The sequence below is a fragment of the Zeus faber genome (genome assembly GCF_960531495.2).
Source record: "Zeus faber genome assembly, chromosome: 22".
NCBI lineage: Eukaryota > Metazoa > Chordata > Actinopteri > Zeiformes > Zeidae > Zeus > Zeus faber.
Window position 1 is genome coordinate 11980670 of NC_137209.1, and position 19795 is coordinate 12000464.

Below are 19795 nucleotides of genomic sequence, written 5' to 3' on the forward strand. Positions count from 1 at the left end.
AGGCTACGCAGGTTACAGGAGGCCGACTTGACTCAAGAAAACACATACACACATAAACACACACATACTCACATGGATATACACACTGCCCAAAAGCATTTATACATAAAAATAATGTTAATTTGCAAAATCACATCTCACACCAAAAACACACACACACACATACACACACACACACACACACACACACACACACACACACACACACACACACACACACACACACACACACACACACACACACACACACACAGACATGCACAAAACAAAAAAACTACACTGGATCAAACACACAAATTGGAGCCATATCATATTTTGCCACATCACAGCACTTGTACAGTACATCACATAATATGCAGTGAAATGTAATGACACTCATTGATTGTGACAAATAACCTTTTGAATCTTGGATGTTCTTCATGATATTCCTTGAAACCAGGGGTGAGCAAAGCTTTTTGTAAAAGATTTCACAACTAACAATTTTCACATTTGTTTAATCAGAAACATGTTTTAACAGTCGTGCACATGTAGCTCATTCATTCCATTAACCAGTTCACACATTCCAACAAATGTATTTCAATTGCACATTTACCTTGTCTTTTAGTCTGTTTTGAGATTTTCATTATACAGTAAATGAGGTTAATCACAGTTTTCTGACGTGTAAAATGTAGAATGGGATGTTGAAGGTGTTCAGGGTTGATCTCAGAGCACAAGTGCTCAACACCGTCCTTTTCACACCGAACACCTTCAACTGATCGTCTGAAATGGGTGCAGCCGACGAGGCCTGTTTTGAATCCAACCCATTATCTCTGTGATATTCTCATGTTTTAACTTTCTATTATTTGCTTTTATGTTTAAAAGTGTGGTATTCCTTATGTAAAACACTTTGAATTGCCCCTGTGTGTGAAATGTGCTATACAAATAAGCTTGCCTTGCCTTATTTTATTTTAATATCTTACAACTGGCTGTGGTATTGAAAGCCTGGAATAGAACTTTTTTTTTCTTCTATATTTTGTGGGAGAATCTTAATTGCGATATTTGATTTCAAGTTGTTGTTCTGTAAATGTGAGGCAGGAGAAGGTCTTCCATCACTGATCAAGGGGCTACCGAACAAGACCCATTGAAGAGTATTTTAGATTTTCCGGTCCTCACGTGGGAAAACATTGATAACACCATTGATTTTCTTTAATAATACTTCTGTAGATGCATAATCAAGTGTTTGTATGAATAAAATTTAAACTTTCATTTTGTTGGTGTCGTGTTTTCATCACAGTAGTATTTAGGATTTCATTGTTTTTGAGGAAATTCAAAGTATATTATCGAGATTTAGAGTGGGGTTGACCTTATTTATGGTTAAGACATAAATACATAAACATTGTATAAAGTGAATAACTTGAATATGTATTTGTGTCACTTGTTACACAGGGCTCAGTGATATGAATGAAGAAGAAACAGTCTTTATTAGTCACGCAACACACCACACTACAACACATGCTTGCACACACACACACACACACATGCACATGCTTTTGATGGTGGCCGGTGAAATGGATTCTCTGCTTTTGACCCATCCTGGCTTGTCCCTCCTCCGGTTGCACAGCCAGGAGCAGTGGGCAGCATACGTGGACGCGCCCGGGGACCAGGTGATAAGTGTCCATCGCTGGTCAGACAATGATGGGTGCATGTTTTTGAGGGGGGTCCTTACTGACGTGAGGTGGAGGAAACCCCATGTGAGCACGGGGAGAACACGCAAACTCCACACAGAAAGGCTCCTATTTGGGAGATAACCCACCGGAGCACGGTGCCAACAGCGCCCCAGGCGGGAATCGAACCCAGGACCTTCTTGCTGTGAGGCCGCAGTGCAATGCACTCAACACCGTGCCACAATGAATGAATAATTAATACAATAGTTATCTGGTAAATACTACAAAATATTGACATTATCCAATATGATTATTATTAATAGTATGATATTATGATGAATAAGAACAATAACTTAAGCATTGTTCATTAGCAATGTGTATCTCATTGGTAAACAGTGATCAGGCTTTTAGGGCCATGAGTTAAAGATACAATTAATAGAAACTGCCACCATGACGCCCACACAGTCTGTTTGTTAGTCCCGTGATGCCTAGATACGTCAGTTACTAGGATAGTAAAATGCATTTTGTTGTCTCAGCTCTTGTACTCTGTGCAATGACAATTAGTTTCTTCTATATGTAGAGTGTTCTGGCAGCGACGCCTACTTACTATTTTGCCTAATATTATTGTGTATCTGTCAGCACAAACCCTGTCGTCATGGAAACTCATGTAAGCATATGAGGGCAATTCCCCACATAGCCAGGTCAACCGGGTCATCGGCATATGATGTCTTTGTGACGTCACAACGCTCCTCCTATGCAAACGGCTGTTAAACCTCACCTCACAGAAGAAGACCACTCATTTGGCTGATCTAGCTGCCAAGTGTCCACTTCCTCCCTCATGGATGAGGACAGCGCTCGACCTCTCCCAAGCACGTTGCCGATTGGAGAAGTTTCCAGGTTAAGAAAGTTGATGAAATACCTCTACCCCTGTGCCTACTGGATCAAATTAGCATTGCTTTGAATTTGGGGACTGTTAGGATCGATTTCCTAACCTTGAGACGCAGGGTAAGTTTGTATGGTATTACTATTTATTTTTGAGAAGAACGACAGAATAAAGTTATTCTTTCCTCTACGGCTTTGTGAATTTTGGAAGAGGGTAAACATGACTTCCAAAAGATAGCCAGGTGGACTCAACTGTTGTCTATCTCTGCTTTCAAAGCCTCTCAACAATGCATTTAAAACATGGAAATATGTAATTGCTATGCCCAGAGCATATAGTAAATATAACAAACAGGGATTTCAAACACTTTCTGGTCTCCTCAGTGCTTTCTGTTTGTTTTATTTTGAACAGGTTTATTTGTAATTATGTACATTTTACTACATTCATTTACTTGTGAAAATAAACAGAATAATACTTTAAAATAATGGCTGTTCACATTAATTAATTCCCTCTCTCATCCTAGATGATGGCTGGACTGCAGACATGGACGATGGGGCTGATGGTCCTGGCCTTAACCCTCGTTCTAACACGAGAGGAGACAGCTTCCTCTGGTTCCTCTGACGTTGTGAGGAAGGAATTTCACCCCGACCTCTTGAGGCAGAAGAGGGGTATCCACCGGCAAACGCTCTACATGTACGAGGGGAGGGTTGATACCAGCCCCTACGTGATAGGACGGGTAGGTCCTGTTTTTTCACTGATTCCGAGTGCTACACTTTAGCTTCCATCTGATACAGAGCACTGATCCATTCCACTCAACAGTATAGACATGAGGGTTGTTACAACACCATGATCTGTGATATAAAATCCATATTTACATACAATAGATTTTCCTCCATCAGAGACATCTTAAATATCGCTGTTTCAGAAAATAGGCAAATCAAGTCACTTCTTAAATATCAAAATCTTTATATTCTTTCACATTCATTCATTCATCCATTCATTCATTCATAACCTTTATGTAGATATTTGGAGGTACATATGTCTCTTGGTGTAGGGTCTTTGTCATTGAGCTTGTTAAACTAGTATCAGTTCATCCCTCGTCCCGTAGTTCACTGACCTTTAACCTTGAGATTCTGGAGATTCCTTTACTCAGATTTTATTGTTGAAATGCGGTTTGTGAAATGTGACCCAACCCATCATTTATAGTAAGTTTGAAAGGTAGTGAAGGTTTGATCAAAATACTAAAATATTTTTATAGAATTGAAAATATAATTCAATAATAGAAAAGAAAAGTAGTGAAACAATTTATTTTTATTTTTGTACAGATCGGGTCATTCCAGAAGGTGAAGAGATATCACCTTGAAGGTGAGGGTGCGAACTCCATCTTCACTGTGGACGATGAAGGACGTTTTTTTGTCAACAAGACTCTGAACCAAAAGGAGAAGAGCCGCTACCTCCTGAAGGCTCTGATGTATGACGGGGATAACACGCTGGTGGGCTCTATACTGTTAGATGTCGAGGTGTTCTCCAGCGGCAGCGTCCCCGTCTTCCCAACAACATACAGTGGATCCATCAAGGAGAGGTCTAGAATTGGTGAGCATGCTGTTAAGCAGCAACGCTGCTGGGTCGCTCATTTGTCCTATTCCACATAAAGGCTCAAAGTCCAACGAAAGCCAATTGAATGTAACCATGAAGCATTTCTCCTACAACAGTTAAGCTCATAGTCACCTCCATGTGAGGTGTTAAAGCTCTGAAATGTGTTTACATTCATAACAGAATATGGAGGCCATTCATCATCTTGAATTATAGGAAAGTTTCCTTTAAAGATTCTGTTGTTTCCCCTTCATTTCCAACGATGCAATTAAATACAGATCTTTTCTTGCTGAGATATTTTTCCTGTATCCTCTTGAGTGGAGTTTTCCACTGTGTCTTGTCCACATTCACGTGGAGCGGTCCTGTGACTGAATTCTTACTGTTTACTTCTCCTAAAACAGGAACTGAAGTGGTTGCAGTGACAGCGACAGATGCTGACGACCCTGAACAACCTCAGGGAGCTCTACGGTACTCTCTGAGGCCAGAGGGAGAGCTCTCTGCCTTTGAAATCAACAGCTATACAGGTAGGCTGCCAGGCTGTTTTCATAATGACAATAAATATTATTTATATGTTTTAACATTCAAAATCTCATAAATCAGGGGCGGGGAAACCTCCGTCCTCTGGGCTGTATACGGCACCCGAGACCATTTGTCAGGCCCGTGACGCAATTCATAAATACAAAAAATTCTCAACAAACAGCGTTTCCTTTTTTTCTGAGATAAAATACAATAAAATGGCCACACACACACACACACACACACACACACACACACACACACACACACACACACACACACACACAGACACACACACACACACACACACACACACACACACACACACACCTTCCCTGTGGCGTTGTGCCTCCCATGATGAAGCTATGAATATTATTGAGTTGGTTCTATCCCTGCCGAGCGGCTCACAACTACTCCGGGGCTTGAGGTGTCCACACCGAAAACAAGAACCAGGGATGGGTGTGTCCGTTTTATATAACTTTTCTCTGTATCTCATTCGGGCCCGGTGCCACCAGGGGCCATGAGGGCCAGTTGTATCCCCCCCAGTTTAAGTTTATGAACCCTATAGATAAACAACAAAACTATTGTCTGAGATACAGGTGTGATAGTGATGACAGTAATGAAACACCTTCTTTGAAGCTTGTGTGGTTTAATTTCTTGATGGGTGTGATGTGTCGAAAAATGAAGGAGTGACCGCTGACACTGACTTGAATAAAATAATAATTTTATTACACAAATCAGCATCAAACCAGACTTGCCATGGATGTCCTGGGAGAGACCCGAGCCAGATGGAATCTCTCCCAAGTGACGCTCAGCATTCGCTTTTAAAGCTTTACAGAGATAACATACCACATCTGGTTCCAACCCATAGGTGCCTGCTCAGCCTATGTCCTGTCATAAGTCTAAACATTTCCTCCTCTGGTCAAGCTGGAGGAAACAACATTTCTCTCCCATAGGACCTCTGATTAGACCCATTGTTGTCTTCGCTCTTCCTATGACAATAAGGCAGTAAATCTACAGTAACATACGTTACTATTATTCCCGCACTATATTTCAACCCTGGGAGCTCAGTGACCTATTCACCTCAAACCTTCCAGACACCTCACTTGTTATGTGATCCAGTCTGTTTTCCCACTCACACCAGTTCCACCAATAAACTCTCGTTTGGACTCGACCAATGAGGACGTTTTCAGAAAGTGTAGCTCATGAATATTCATATATTACCACGTGTAGCTCATGAATACTCATATCCTGCCAGGATACTCAAACCTCTTCTCCTTTTTCCAACCGGCTGAACAAAGTTACATATTCTGGAATATGTGATTCATTAAAACACTGTTGTCGCCCCGTTATTCTCCTGCAGTGATTATAAAAAAATGTCGGGAAAGTAGTTCTTGTCTTCATTTTTCCCACTAAAACCACACAGCGACGCCTGCTTAAATATTTATATTATTTGGCTTTATATTATTTTATTTCATCCAAACTTGACAATTGAAAGGGCAGCAGGCCCTTCAGCATCTTGGATCAGTCTCTCTCCAGTGTTTCACTTTCATTTACGGCAGGACTTTGAATTATTGTGAAATCGCCCTTTCACTTTCTGTGTACTGCAGAATTTAAATGTATATTTAGTACAACACAGTCAATTAATGCTATTATATAATTATAGAACCCGGAATCGCGATTGTGGCGCCTCCCCTTGCGGCTGCCTGCGCGAGCACCGCGTGTCGATTACGCACATTTTGGTATTTTTTAGTATTTTTAGAGCTTTTAGAGCTTTAGTGCGTAATCACCTGGTGTCATGACATTTCACTGCATATATGTATGACCATATGTATATGTATATGACAAATACTCTCTTGAACTTGAACTTGATATTCTGATTAACCCCCCCCCAGGCATGGAGTGGCGTTCTGATACAACTAAGTATTTATGCGTGTGTGTGTGTGTGTGTGTGTGTGTGTGTGTGTGAAAGATGAACAAATAAAGGAAACAAAGAAATTAGGTAAATGATATCTCAAGTATGTCATATGTAAATGAAATAAGTGATACAAACATCAATTGTAGAGTCAAGATTCAAGAGGTTTATTTGTTACATACACATTCATACGTTCATACAAATCTACAAGTCTTTATGCAAATATGTAATACATATTTAGTTAATAAAGGCTAGGAAACACCAACAAACCTGAATAAAGCCTTTGTACTCAATATAAACTGTAGATAAATGTCAAGACAGGCTAACTACACTCGCTAGCAGGAAGCTAACTGCCTAGCCTAACGCTGCGCTGAGCATTCCTACATACCAACTCCAACCAAATACTTTATAGATAAAAACATTCAAGAGGAAGGTTCAGTGACACAGTGAAAACGTACATCTTGTCAATGACGCACAACATTAAAGACCAGACGTAATTCTACGGAGACACGTTTGTTCCCAACTCCTGCTCTTAACCTTTCACCTCTAACCTCTGACCGGGAAGATGTGGTCACCCTGAAAGAAGCGCCCGGTAGCTAGCGACGCCATATGCACCGGCACCAAACAGGAGGCTCGCACTCTAGCGGCAAATGGTAAGTAAATAAAGAGTAAATAATGATCAACTACTGAAGGAAACATCCTAACAGTCGGGCTGGGGACCTCTTTGAGTCCATGTATAATACAACGGTTTCCAACAGAATCTCAGTGCCCATTTGCACTTCAAAATAAAATAAAAATAAGAAAAAACACGCCTGCATCACTATTTCCACCTGCAGGATGAAAACAAATGCAGAAATAGGCATAAAGGGACGATCACTTACTGTTTTACGATGTGGAAAGATTAAACAGGAAGAATAAAAACAAAGAAAAAGCTGGATATACAGTAGCTGAAGCTCTCTCTCTCTCTCCGTCTGTCCCTTTCCCTCATAAAGAAACCTTACAGGTCAAAAAAGTCTCTCAAGCATTCTTACGTTACCAAAGCATAAACCATAATAAGATAATTATTTTGTTACACAACAAGGAAAAGACATTAAGACAATAATGAAATAAAAAAATAGAGTAGCAACGACGCCGATAAAGAGGAAACAATATTTAATAACAACAATGATAAGTGAAATAAACAATAAAAAAATGACATGACAAAAAAATGTAATAAAGGTGAAGAACAGGTAAACACATAAAGGTGTGTAGTCACCTCCTTTTCTGAGGGGAGACCAGTTGACTGAGGGGACTCTTCTCTATGTTCATCTTTTGGTTTCAAGGCTTTATAATGATAGGAGAGGCAGTCGCTCATTTTTCTGTGTTTTTGAATTTAATTGCTCTTTTTTCAATATAAATGATTAGTGGGTATGGGCCTAATTCTTACCTGCATGTGTTGTTTGGGGTTTTCCTCTGGACATGGAGGATGCTCTTACAGAATTCTGCGTTCAGTGTTTCTATTTGGTGTTTGTCCCATTTTACAAAATCTGGGTTTGAAAGAGTCTCTCTCTCTCCAGGTGTAGTCACATCCAGGTCTGATTCCCTGGACCGTGAAACCAGGAGCCAGTATGTGCTGGTGGTCCAGGCCCAGGACCTGGATGGCTACCCCACAGGCCACACGGCCACCACCTCTGTCACCATCACCATCATTGACATCAACGACAACATCGCCTCCTTCACCAGACGTAAGGACTAGAGTACAAACTAAACATGACTTCATGGAATTCAATAAAGACCATTTGAGAAGTGGAGTCAGGGCCGTCCAGGGACAGTATTAATGATATTGGAACTGAAGTGTTTGTGCTGCACTTTCTATTTATATTTTAACAGCAACGTATTGTTTTGAGTGATGTTTGCATGTAGAATAATACATCCTTTTAGGGTACGATAAATGACACTATAAGCTTATTTAATTATGTTATTCTTATTTATGTAATATTAAACACATTAATATATGTGAAAATGTAAGGCATTTAAATGGAAATTCTACATCAAAGTTGTTTAAATGACTGACAGATCAATGTCTTTGTGGATGGAAAATGCATTCTGTGTTTAGAACAGCAGTGGAAGTCGCAGATTTCACACCAGCTGCGTTCCCCGTCCACAGGGACGTACGAGTTTCAGGTCCCAGAAGACCAGAAGCTGAATGAGACCATAGGTACTCTGACGCTGGAGGACAGAGACGAGATCCAGAACAAAGACCCCGTCTTCACCATCACGCAGCCCTTTGACAACATGTTTCAAGTCAAACTCAGCCCAGTCAAAGATGGAGACCTCATGCTCAGACAGGTGAGGTCAGCGGCAGGGAAACTCAAAGCCATGAGGGCTGTCTTTGGATAGGGATGAAAGAATGACATCAAGATGAAACCAACACATTTGTTTAAATATAAGCAGCAACATCCACCTGTAGGAACTCTTCTTCAAACCTTCTTCACCTGCTGGTATCTCCCACACAACCAGTCCATTGGGCATCCTGGATTTCTATTGGTCCGTCTCAATAGTGAGGTTGCTGACAACGAACTTAGTGTGCTTGGAAAACTTGTCGAAGGCTTTGAAACCCATCAGCACCAGTTTAGCATTAAAAATTAATTAATTAATCTCCAAGTGGTGCTTTTTTTTTGGAGGGTTAAAGTCATCTCTTTATAACCCCACCCTCCCACTCAAGGTCCTGGACTATGAGACAAGGAGCAGCTACAGTTTCACTGTGCATGTGTGGGAGAACAACCTGGAGACCCCTGCTGATAATGCAGACAGTGCCATCACCAGCGCCCAGGTGAGCTGTCACAGCAATACAGACACATGTAAAGTCTCAAATGGTTTTCCAGGCCCACATTCAAAAGACAGCTTGACTCACACTGGTTCCCACGCTTGAAAAATAAGAACAGTTTCCAGTCTGTGTCTTCTCAACAGACATGAATTTACAATGTTAAAACCTTGTTGTAACTGAATTCCCTGCTGATTTGAGACTGTGCCCATTTCATTTTTCTATTGGTAGAGATGATGCTATAGGGCCGTGGTCTCCAGCTCTGTGCTATACCATTATCTTCACTGTGGTCTTGTCTTAGTCCTGGTCAGTTGAATCAAGCTGTGTTTGTTTACAATGACAGGAAACTGTCATCGCCCCTTTGTCCTCAACCGTAAACCAATGATTATGGAGAGTAGTTTGTTGAAAAAACTAAATCAAACCATTCGTGAGGTCATTGGAATGAGGCCTTGCAGTATAGAAATTGGAGCGTTGGTATTTGATATGGTAAATGAACGGCATCTGATAAAACACTCTTTCTAGTCCATGGGACACAAAGTGCTTGACTAATTTGTCTAACCACACCTGATATGTGTAATGTAGTATGAACGTTTGTAATGGTAAGAATAGCTCTTCTGCAAAATCTGTAGTGAAATCACTCGTGAAGTGTCAGTTTGAAGATATCCTTCACATCCCTGTTCAATCATTACACTCTATTTGTGGTTGATAGCACGAAAGCAACCTTAAAAGAGAAAAACATTCCCAACCTGCTATAGAGGAGCAGCTCATTAGCCAGCTGTAGACTGTGCTCATACAGGGGCAGCTCTCAAGGTTTGGATAAAAAAAGCAAAATGGATCAAAACATGTGCAAACTAAGCCAGCCAATCCTAAAAAATGTGATTCTAGGATTGAAGAAGAAAGTGTTTATGTATGTATAAACAAAATGTTTCAGTGGTATTGAACTGACTAAATTTGACAGGTGAACGTCAAGGTAATAGATGTGGACGAGCCCCCGATGTTTACCAGGCCTATCTACAAGTTTAGCGTGATGGAGGAAACCATGGTAACCAACATAGGGGCCGTGAGCGCCAGAGATCCTGACAAGGCCAGCAAGAGCATAAGGTACGACACACATTATATAGTATTTATATAAAAATATATTCCACACTAAAGTAATACAGAGAAAATTATTTATTAGTGGTAATCCCTCCTCCTCTAGGTATTCAATAGAAGACAAGGACTGTCCGATTGGAGTAGACCCCATCACAGGTCAGCTGTTCACCCTGAGGAAGCTGGACAGAAAGCTGGAGGCCACACACATCTTCCAAGTCAGAGCTCAGGAGGAGCCAGGCGGTATGACACACACACACACACACACACACACACACACACACACACACACACACACACACACACACACACACACACACACACACACACACACACACACACACACACACACACACACACACAGTTAGATAAAACAGCTCTGATCAAGTCATATCTTCTTCTTAAGGTATTTGACAGATTCAGGGTAGTAGCACTACCACCATTATTCACTACCATTATTAGTACAACTACTGCAATTCCTACTTAACTATAATAACAATCATTATGATAATGGTCGTTATTATGATGAAGCATAAAAAATGAGTGGTTGCATTTGCATAGATGCCCTTTGTATCTTAAGTGTTTACTATGACTGATGTGTGACAATCCATGTGCTCGTTCCTCCTCTTCAGGTCTGGAATCCTTTTTCAAGGTCAACATTCTGGTTCAGGACATCAATGCTAATCCACCAGAACTAGTTTGGGATGAGGTCTTTGTCTGTGAGAATGACATGGCAGGAACGGTAAGATATGCATTATCTCACTAACCAAGATGCCTGGTGTGGCAGTTTTGCCTCCCACGCGTCACCCAAGTGGGGTGTTCAGGGACCTCCAGCACTGAATGGTCCCGGTGGTGGCTGCTGGGCGGAGACGCTAGCTGCCAGCAGTTACCTGTGGTGGTTGCTGCGGCTGCTGCTTCCCCGGTCCTCCGCCAGACACCCTTGGTTGGGCTGCCAGTCAGGAGAGGATTTGTGCTGGGCCGCCGGTTGACCCACTGGTGGCTCCAGGGGATCTTGGGACAGCCCTTCTGTGCCCCTTCCCCGTGCCGGAGAGTCCCTGTTCAGGTGCCAGTGTGGCAGTTTCGACTACCACACACCACCCAAGTGGCGTGTTCAGGCACCTCCGGCACAAAGACACAGAAAACGGGGTTGTAGACACACCAGTTTATTGTGGAGAGGGGGCTTGATAGAACAAGCCCCAGAGCAGATGGACACAGGTCATGACAGGGCTCCTCTCTCTTGAGTGTGTGTTGCAGCCGCTCTGATCCTGGGTCAGGTCAGGTGTGAGAAAATGTAGATACATAGATAGATGCCTTTTTGAAATTTAAAGCACAAATGTGATCAATCAATGAAATAAATGTATTACATTGAAACCGAGTCTTTCTCTGCTTCTCAGGTAATCGGAAGGTTAAACGCCACTGACACAGATGACCAGATTCCATTCTTTAGTTTCTCCCTCGTTCAACCTTCAACCACCTTCTCCATCACAACCAGTAAGTCCCTGTGGCGGTTGGACAAATAGTTTATTCATCATTTGTTTTCCTTAAACACTGTAGTGAAAGAAATAAAGAAATAAAGGCTTGTGAACAATATCAAATTCAAGATTCAAGATTCAGGAGGTTTATTCGTCACATAAATAAACATACTTTCATACATATATGCAGTGAAATGTAATGCAACGCACCCGGTGAAAAATGTATTTCTAATAGACCAACTAACTGACTCCTAAAACGTAATACAGTAAGTCGAATACTTATAGAATAGAATAAAAATATATAGAATAAAATAAAATACAATAAAATAAAATGGAATAGAGGGAATATGCTTATGTATATGGAATAGGCTATTATGTTCTGTATATGCAGATATGTGCATTAAAGTGGCATGTGAATTAAAGTGGCATGTGAATAAAGTGAGGTAGTGTTTGGGATAATACAGCACAGTATACAACAACCAGCTGACGTTCAGGTGGAGGCTGTTGTCCTGGCACCAGAGTGACAAGTCAGCCATCTCCTGGCGGTAGGCCTTCTCGTCGCAGTCGGTGATCAGGCCCACGATAATGGTGTCGTCAGCAAACTTGATGATGGTGTTGGAGCTGGACCTGGCCACACAGTCATGTGTGTACAGGGAGTATAGTAGGGGGCTGAGGACGCAACCCTGGAGGGATCCTCCATTCAGGGTGAGGGAGCTTGACATGTGCTTCCTCACCCTGACCACCTGGGGGCGGGCTGTGAGGAAGTCCAGGATCCAGGCGCACAGCGGAGCATTCAGTCCGAGCTCCTTCAGCCTGACAGCCAGTCTGGTGGGGACTATGGTGTTGAAAGCTGAACTAAAATCGATGAACAGCATTCTCACATAGGCCCCCTTCTGGCCATCCAGGTGCGTGAGCGTGGTGTGCAGTACCTGGGAGACCGCGTCATTCGTGGATCTGTTCTGCCGGTACGGGAACTGCACTGATTCAGCCAGGGAGATGTTGAATATTGTAGTGAACACTGGAGCTAGCTGGTTAGCACAGGTCTTCAGTACTCGCCCAGATATGCCATCTGGGCCCGTGGCTTTCCTGGTGTTCACCCGCAACAGAGCTGACCTCGTGCGCGGACACTGAGAGTGCGCGCTCATCCCCAGCGGTGTAACTCCAATTAGCCGGCGAGCTAGCGGTGCTATTGCCAGACTCGAACCGCGCATAAAAGGAGTTCAGTTCGTTGGCAAGGGAGGCGTCCACACTCGTGGCTGGGGAGGAGCTGCTCTTGTAGTTTGTTATTGTCTGCAGCCCCTCCCACAGGCGTCTTGTGTCCCCCCCGCTCCATCTGTAGCTCCACAGTCTCTCTCTACGTCCGTTTAGCGTCCCTCACCGCCCTCCGCAGATTGTACAACGCCGCTTTGTAATTGTCCATATTTCCGTCTACAAGACTGTCGTTGTAAGCAGCCGTGCGAGCATTTAGAGCGCAGCGGATGGATTTATCAACCCACGGCTTCTGGTTTGGAAATATCCGAACGTTCACCGTGGGAACGATGTTGTCTGCTAGCGCAGCTACAAAGCTTACTGCCACCTCCGTAAACTCGCTGACGTCACTTGATGACGAACTTGATTGAAACATGTCCCAGTCTACGTCAGTCAGAGCGTCCTGAAGCGCAGCCTCCGATTGATCCGTCCACCGCTTCACTTCCCCCGTAATCACGCCTGTAAATGGGAACCAGCGAGATCGTGACGTGGTCAGATTTCCCGAGAGCAGGGAGCGAGACGGTCTTGTATCCGTTCTTGTAAGGTGTGTCGCAATGGTCTAAAGTTCTATCTCCCCTGGTGGCACACGTGATGTGTTGGTGGAAATTAGGCAGAACTTTTTCAAGGTTGGCCCTGTTAAAGTCCCCAGTCACCACCACAGCCTCGTCAGGATGTTTGTTTTGAAATCCGCACAACACATCGTACAGGTCCGACAGTGCTGTGGCGGTGTCTTAGATGAGTCAATGTTGTTGTAGAGAGGGAAGGAGTATTGGAAACAACCAGCCATTTAAACATGTTTTTAACATTGATTTGAGAATAACTTTGATGTCTGAAATACTGCCAATTATTTTATTAGTTATTGTGTGACAAATATAAAACTTTCTGCTTATTACTTGTTTAAAAATCACATAACAACATTTTGATTGTTTAGACTGTCTCACAATGTCATATGATCTCTGCAGACACTTTTCCCTTAAACAAGGTCTTGCAGTTATGCAGTTTAAGGCATACAAAATGTTTTAATAGTCGTCTGCCATAAATATTTGGCTTGAGTTATATCTCAAGTTTGTATGGAAAAGGCTCGTGTAGACGCACGCATTTGAAAAAAGAAAAATAGACCTATAAAAATCAGAAATACTGCCCCGTGCAGCTGACCTGGTGGAGCTCCAATAGCAGTTTTAATAGGAAGCGGCACTCACAGAATGTAGTGCCCATACGCTGTGGCAACGTGCCTGGTGGTGTTCTACCGTCACAGTGGAGGGCTCATTCAAGACTTATATTTACATTTGATATTATAACTACAAAAATCAATTGTACTACAGCTGCATGTACTAGTTGGCATGAAGACGTGTATATTTATTATATGCACACCAAATAAAAAACATGTGTTGCGTGAATTCTAGTGTTGGCTATTGGTACTCAGTACCTCCAAAGCATCGATCAAAAAAAGCCAATACCAAGTAGTACCGAAACTTCTCCAGTCAAATGATACCTACAATAGGTCCTTTTTGTACCCAGATCCAGAAAAAAAAGATGAATTGTATTGTTTTTGCAGCCAATCACCGCAGGCATTCTTCGATTTAATGCAATGTGTTATTGGCTCACTACCGCAGCAGCAGCTACAACAGTCTGTCAAAGGATAGGTCCATCATTTTTAATGTCTATCGTAAAACAGCAGTCATGTGTCCATATGAAAAGTGCAAGAGACTTTCCTCGCTGTAATCATTCCTCCTGGACACTGGCAATTTGTTTAAAATTACACTGCTCAAATACTTCATTGTACAGTTTTGTAGTTATTTAATCTATAATTCAATAATTTCAAATTGTATTTGTAAAAAATAATTTGCATGGGGAGTAGTGGTGGCATTTTACGCAACTGAACGCTTCCATTTGCATGATGGGTGCTTGCTACCGAGTGGCCTTTTCAGGGCCCTCCGACACAGAGACACAGACAGAGATGCTGCAAGCACAGCGCTTTATTGTAGAAAGTGGCAAGATGGAACAAGCCGGGAGCAGATGGACACATGTCATGACAGAGGCTCTCACTGTTTGTATGTGGGGATGGGGGTTTTACCTGTTGCTCGTTGATTGCTTTAATGGGCAACAGGCGTACACAAACCCTGATCCCAGGCCCAATTACCTAGACCCAAGACAGGGTCTTAAACTCAAACCACCCCACACCACAATGGGTATAGTCGAAAAAAATAAAATGTATCGAATCAAGTTCTCCATTGGTGTCGGTATCACTTGGGTGCTGGTATCGTCATTTTTTAAACAATACCAAACCGGAGTTATTCACACGCTGAATGGAAACCCCTGCAGAGGGATGGGTTAGGTAGTCAAGGAAACCAGGTAAACAATTTATTTATTTTTTATATATTTTGAACATCTTTGCCTTTATCTAACAGCACAGTATGGATTGACAGAAGAAGGGACAATGTGTTTTTATTTAGCGTGTACATTACAAATGTGTCAGTCTTTATGCTGAATGTGTATGTCCCTGTTCTCTGTGTGTACATTCCTCAGCGAAATCATACATTACCAATGAGCAACTTCCGTAAGCGAGTAAAATGCACTTCATCAATTTGCACTTTTTTCATATAATGCCTTTTACAATGTATGGAATGTACTTTGAAATGCCCTTGTTTATGAAATGTGCTATGTAAAGTTAATTTTCTATCTTATTTCCACAAACTTAAATAAATTCCCAATTTCAATTTCTAATTCCTTTGGCAGTTTTTGTGCATACAGATAATACAGAGAATTCTGTAGAGAAGATCTTCCCCTGGCCTTCCAAGGAAACTTATTTTGGGAGGAGATCTGACTAATTACACTTATTATCATCTCAACCATCCAATTAGCTCCAGTAGCCTTTGTTGAAGTTGTTTTCTCTCTAATCTGTTATTTTCTGTTATTTTGATCTATTGTGTCGTTTTATTTCATTTGATTTCATTCTGTTATCATCTTGGGTCTCGTCTAGTGTTTTTATTCTATTCCAGTAAAAGCTGGATCTATTTATCTATATGCTGAAATTGAGTCCCCCCAGTCTAGGAGGGAGTGAGGCAGGTGAAGGAGATGAGAACTAGTGTGTTTAGAAATGGACTGCTTTCAAAACTGAGTTGTGCAGAATTCTATCTCTGTCACTAGTGAGCAGGTACGACATGTCCTTCAAGTCAAGCACCTGCCTGTTGATACCTCCCTTGTACCTATGGCAGGGACCAAGTCCAAAATATCAGAGGACCAGAATGACACCCAGAATTGAGGGATACAGGTTGTCAACATGGTTTAGAATGGAGGGAACATCACCAAAGCCTCTGAGTGAAAAACAGTGTCTCACAGTGTTCATGCTTCTGTTATGAGTGATGTTAAAATTGTGTTGTATTTCAGACAACTCAGACAACACAGCAGACATCAGATTGAAGCGCGGCCATTTCAGCCTGGATGACCCTACAGACTACATGCTGGAGGTGCGAGTTGAAGATGGAGGACGCCCCCCTATGAGCAGTGTTGTTCAAGTGCCCATCAAGGTGTGTGTGTGTGTGTGTGTGTGTGTGTGTGTCAGCATTTGTCAATGCAGCTTCACTCTCGCACTCTGCCAGTGTTTCCCCACCTCTACAATGACACGACGCACCACTATCCCTTTAACCACTAAACATGTAAGAAGCATGTATAACTGCTTATTATTCAGGCCTAATAGTGATGCAAGCCTCACAAACGATTTGTTTGTAGGAAAGTCACGCTGGAAAGAGTGGACAAGAGATTGAATGTTCTACTCACGAACTAAAAATAATGACTGAGGACTAAACTAATGTCCAAGATAAAAAAGGCCCAGGCATTTGGCCCAACTCATATTGAATGTGGCTGATACTCTTTGCATTCCACCAAAATAAATAGTTTTGATAGAATTAAATGATTGTTGTGAGAAATGCATTTACAACTCAGAGCCAAAACGATTCTTGTGACTCGTTCACCTGAAGTCCTCCCTCGCTCACCGTACGTGACACCAACTGAACGAAATGGAAAAAAAGAGTTGGAAAATCAGGCTCTTTTTACTGAGTGACTCATCAAGAACCAGGTTTTAAAAAGGAGTCAAACCGTTCATCACTACGAAAGGTCCTCACTCTCAGAGGGAAACTTGTTCTGCTGGAGCTGGTATTCTGTCTGGAACATCATTGAGCCTTGAAATCTTGTTGCAAAATAATTTCCATTGTTTATTTTTGGAATAAGTGGAATTTGAAAAATGTTCACGGTGCACCAGGTGAGCTCTCACTAGTGTGGTGAAAAAAAACAAAAACACTGCTCTATACTATGTGTAGTAAATAAGATTTGTTTGCTGCTTAGAGCAAAATATTATTACTTTTTTTGGCACAGGAAATATACAAATTGATTTGCTAGACATTGACAAATGTGCTTTATGTTACATTTATTGATTGACTGATTGAAATATCAATTGGTCTCATACTTTAGGTATGTCCATGTGACGACAAGCGGATCCACAAGGAGTGTAAAGTCATTTCTAAGATGGATGTTGGTGTTATTGCGCTGATAATCGTACTGGTTTGCCTTCCGGCCATACTGGGTAAGTGAAGATGGACGGACACACACACACACACACACACACACACACACACACACACACACAAACACACGCACACATGCACACATGTATATTTTTGGAGAGCTGGTTGGGGCTGGAGCTGAATTTCTTACTAGCCCCGAGCTCTGCATATCAGCCTTTTATGGCATTGTGCATTGCGTGAATTACATAAAATGACATAGTGACACACACTTTAAGATTTGTTTTGCATTTTGTATCAAATTGCATTTCATCAAAGCAGCAGCTTCTCCTCACAAACAAGCATTGCAAGCATAGTGAGTACACCACAACAAAAACTCGCTTTTGTTATGCCTCATGCTGAAGTTGGATGATGAATGAAGTTTCCTGGTCGAGCAAGTTTGTGCTTTGCACCTTTAGGGTCCAGTGCCACCCAGTGTACAGAGGTGTCTTGACACCATGCTGTGTAGGCTGCGTATAGCCATCACAGATGTGTAAGTTTCAGGCTGTTTGCGACATTGCGCACATCTCAAAGATGTCAGGAGTCACACAGAACCACGTTAAAGCCTTAAGCAGTCATGGCTAAGAAAGCAACTGAAAGCCTCTGCCCACAAACATTGGAAATAACAGACATGACTGCATATATGTACGACCGTATGTGTATGTATGTGACAAATAATCTCTTGAACTTGAACTTGAACATGAGAGAATGATTGTAAATTGAATCCAGGAAATGTAGAACACACTCCATTTGTTTGTCGCAGTCGCCATAATGCATCTGGACTGTGAAGTGATAGATCATCTTTTATTACCAATAAATGCTGATCTGTCCGTTGATGGAGGCAGTTGATTGATCCTGAATTGCTCCATCTTGAGAAACACATTTTGCCTTTTAAGACAAGCTCCTTTTCATGTCTAAGAACACATACAGAGGAATTCAGCGGCTCTGACGCTTAAGCCCCTTTCCCCTTTCCCCCCTTTCCCATAAAAATAACCAGCAAAGGCAGGCAGTAGGTTGTCATTCACAAATTGGCCTCCTTTACGGAAAGGTTCTGTATGGAGTCTGTTCCTACAACGTTACGGATACATAACGTAATGCTCGCACGAGAGTTGTTTAATATCATGCGAGGCAACAAATTAATTTGTTTTTTAGACCAGGGCTTCACTCCCTGTCGATTTGTCTCTCTGTGACGGACTCGGTTCCCTCCGCTGACAGAGCCCCCATCCCTGAACGCAATTACCCTAACCCAACGTTATTCAATCAGTGTGATCATTTTCAAACTGTCCTACACCCTTTGCCTCCAGAAAAGGAACATTCGGCACCTGTTCTACCTCTCCCTGTCCGCTCGCTCCCTCCGGCTCCACACTCCGGTGCAGCCATTGTGCAAGTGAAGTGTTTGTGCCCGATGTCCCCACACGGCTACCTTAACTGTAAAAGACATGTCTAGGGTCTGAGTGTCATTTTAAAGAAGAGAAATTATACAATTTAAGAATATAAATACCAGTATGGGAAGAGACTGGACGTGTTTCAGTTTCGAGTCTTTGCAGCTCGAGCCATGGTTATGATTAGACTCACCATTTCCGAATGTTTTTGTTTTTTATATTTGTATGAAATACATATCTGTAAAAACCCACTATTTGTGCTTTATTCGGATTTGGCTTGACCCCAACTTTTCGGCAATGCTACTGCTTCCATTCCCAAACACTTCCATTTATAGCCGTACCAACATTTTCCCCAAAATTATACTAGGTCAAGAGTGGGGAAATTTACGGAACAACTTTTACAGAACACTGACACTGGAACCCTTACCCACATGAAACAAAAACGGAACATTGCCAGTAGATTTCAGTTTTCAGTGCAAGTGGGAAAGGGGCTATAGATGAAGTAAAAGTATACAGTGAGAATGTATGAATGTCAAGATGAGACGAGGAGACAGTTATCTCCTCTCACTCTCCTGTCACAGGAATGCTCATGATGTGGAGGCGCTACCAGAAGAATAAGACCCTGGCCAGGATGAAGGACAGTGAGGAGGATGGAATCGAGATGAGCAATGATCAGCTGGTCTCCAACAACAGGAAGG

The 19795-nt window shown here is 42.1% G+C and overlaps 1 protein-coding gene across 1 annotated transcript; it reads left to right on the plus strand.

Moving 5' to 3' along the window:
- Positions 1-3073: 3073 nt before the first annotated feature.
- Positions 3074-19106, plus strand: LOC307247126 (cadherin-5-like; the record flags this gene model as incomplete). Its single annotated transcript, XM_080023192.1, has 12 exons — positions 3074-3259; positions 3849-4116; positions 4518-4640; positions 8104-8271; positions 8643-8875; positions 9252-9359; positions 10309-10451; positions 10549-10682; positions 11072-11181; positions 11834-11930; positions 16547-16686; positions 19020-19106. The coding sequence occupies 12 exons, from the start codon at positions 3074-3076 to the stop codon at positions 19104-19106; spliced, it is 1797 nt and encodes a 598-aa protein (XP_079879318.1).
- Positions 19107-19795: the final 689 nt, after the last annotated feature.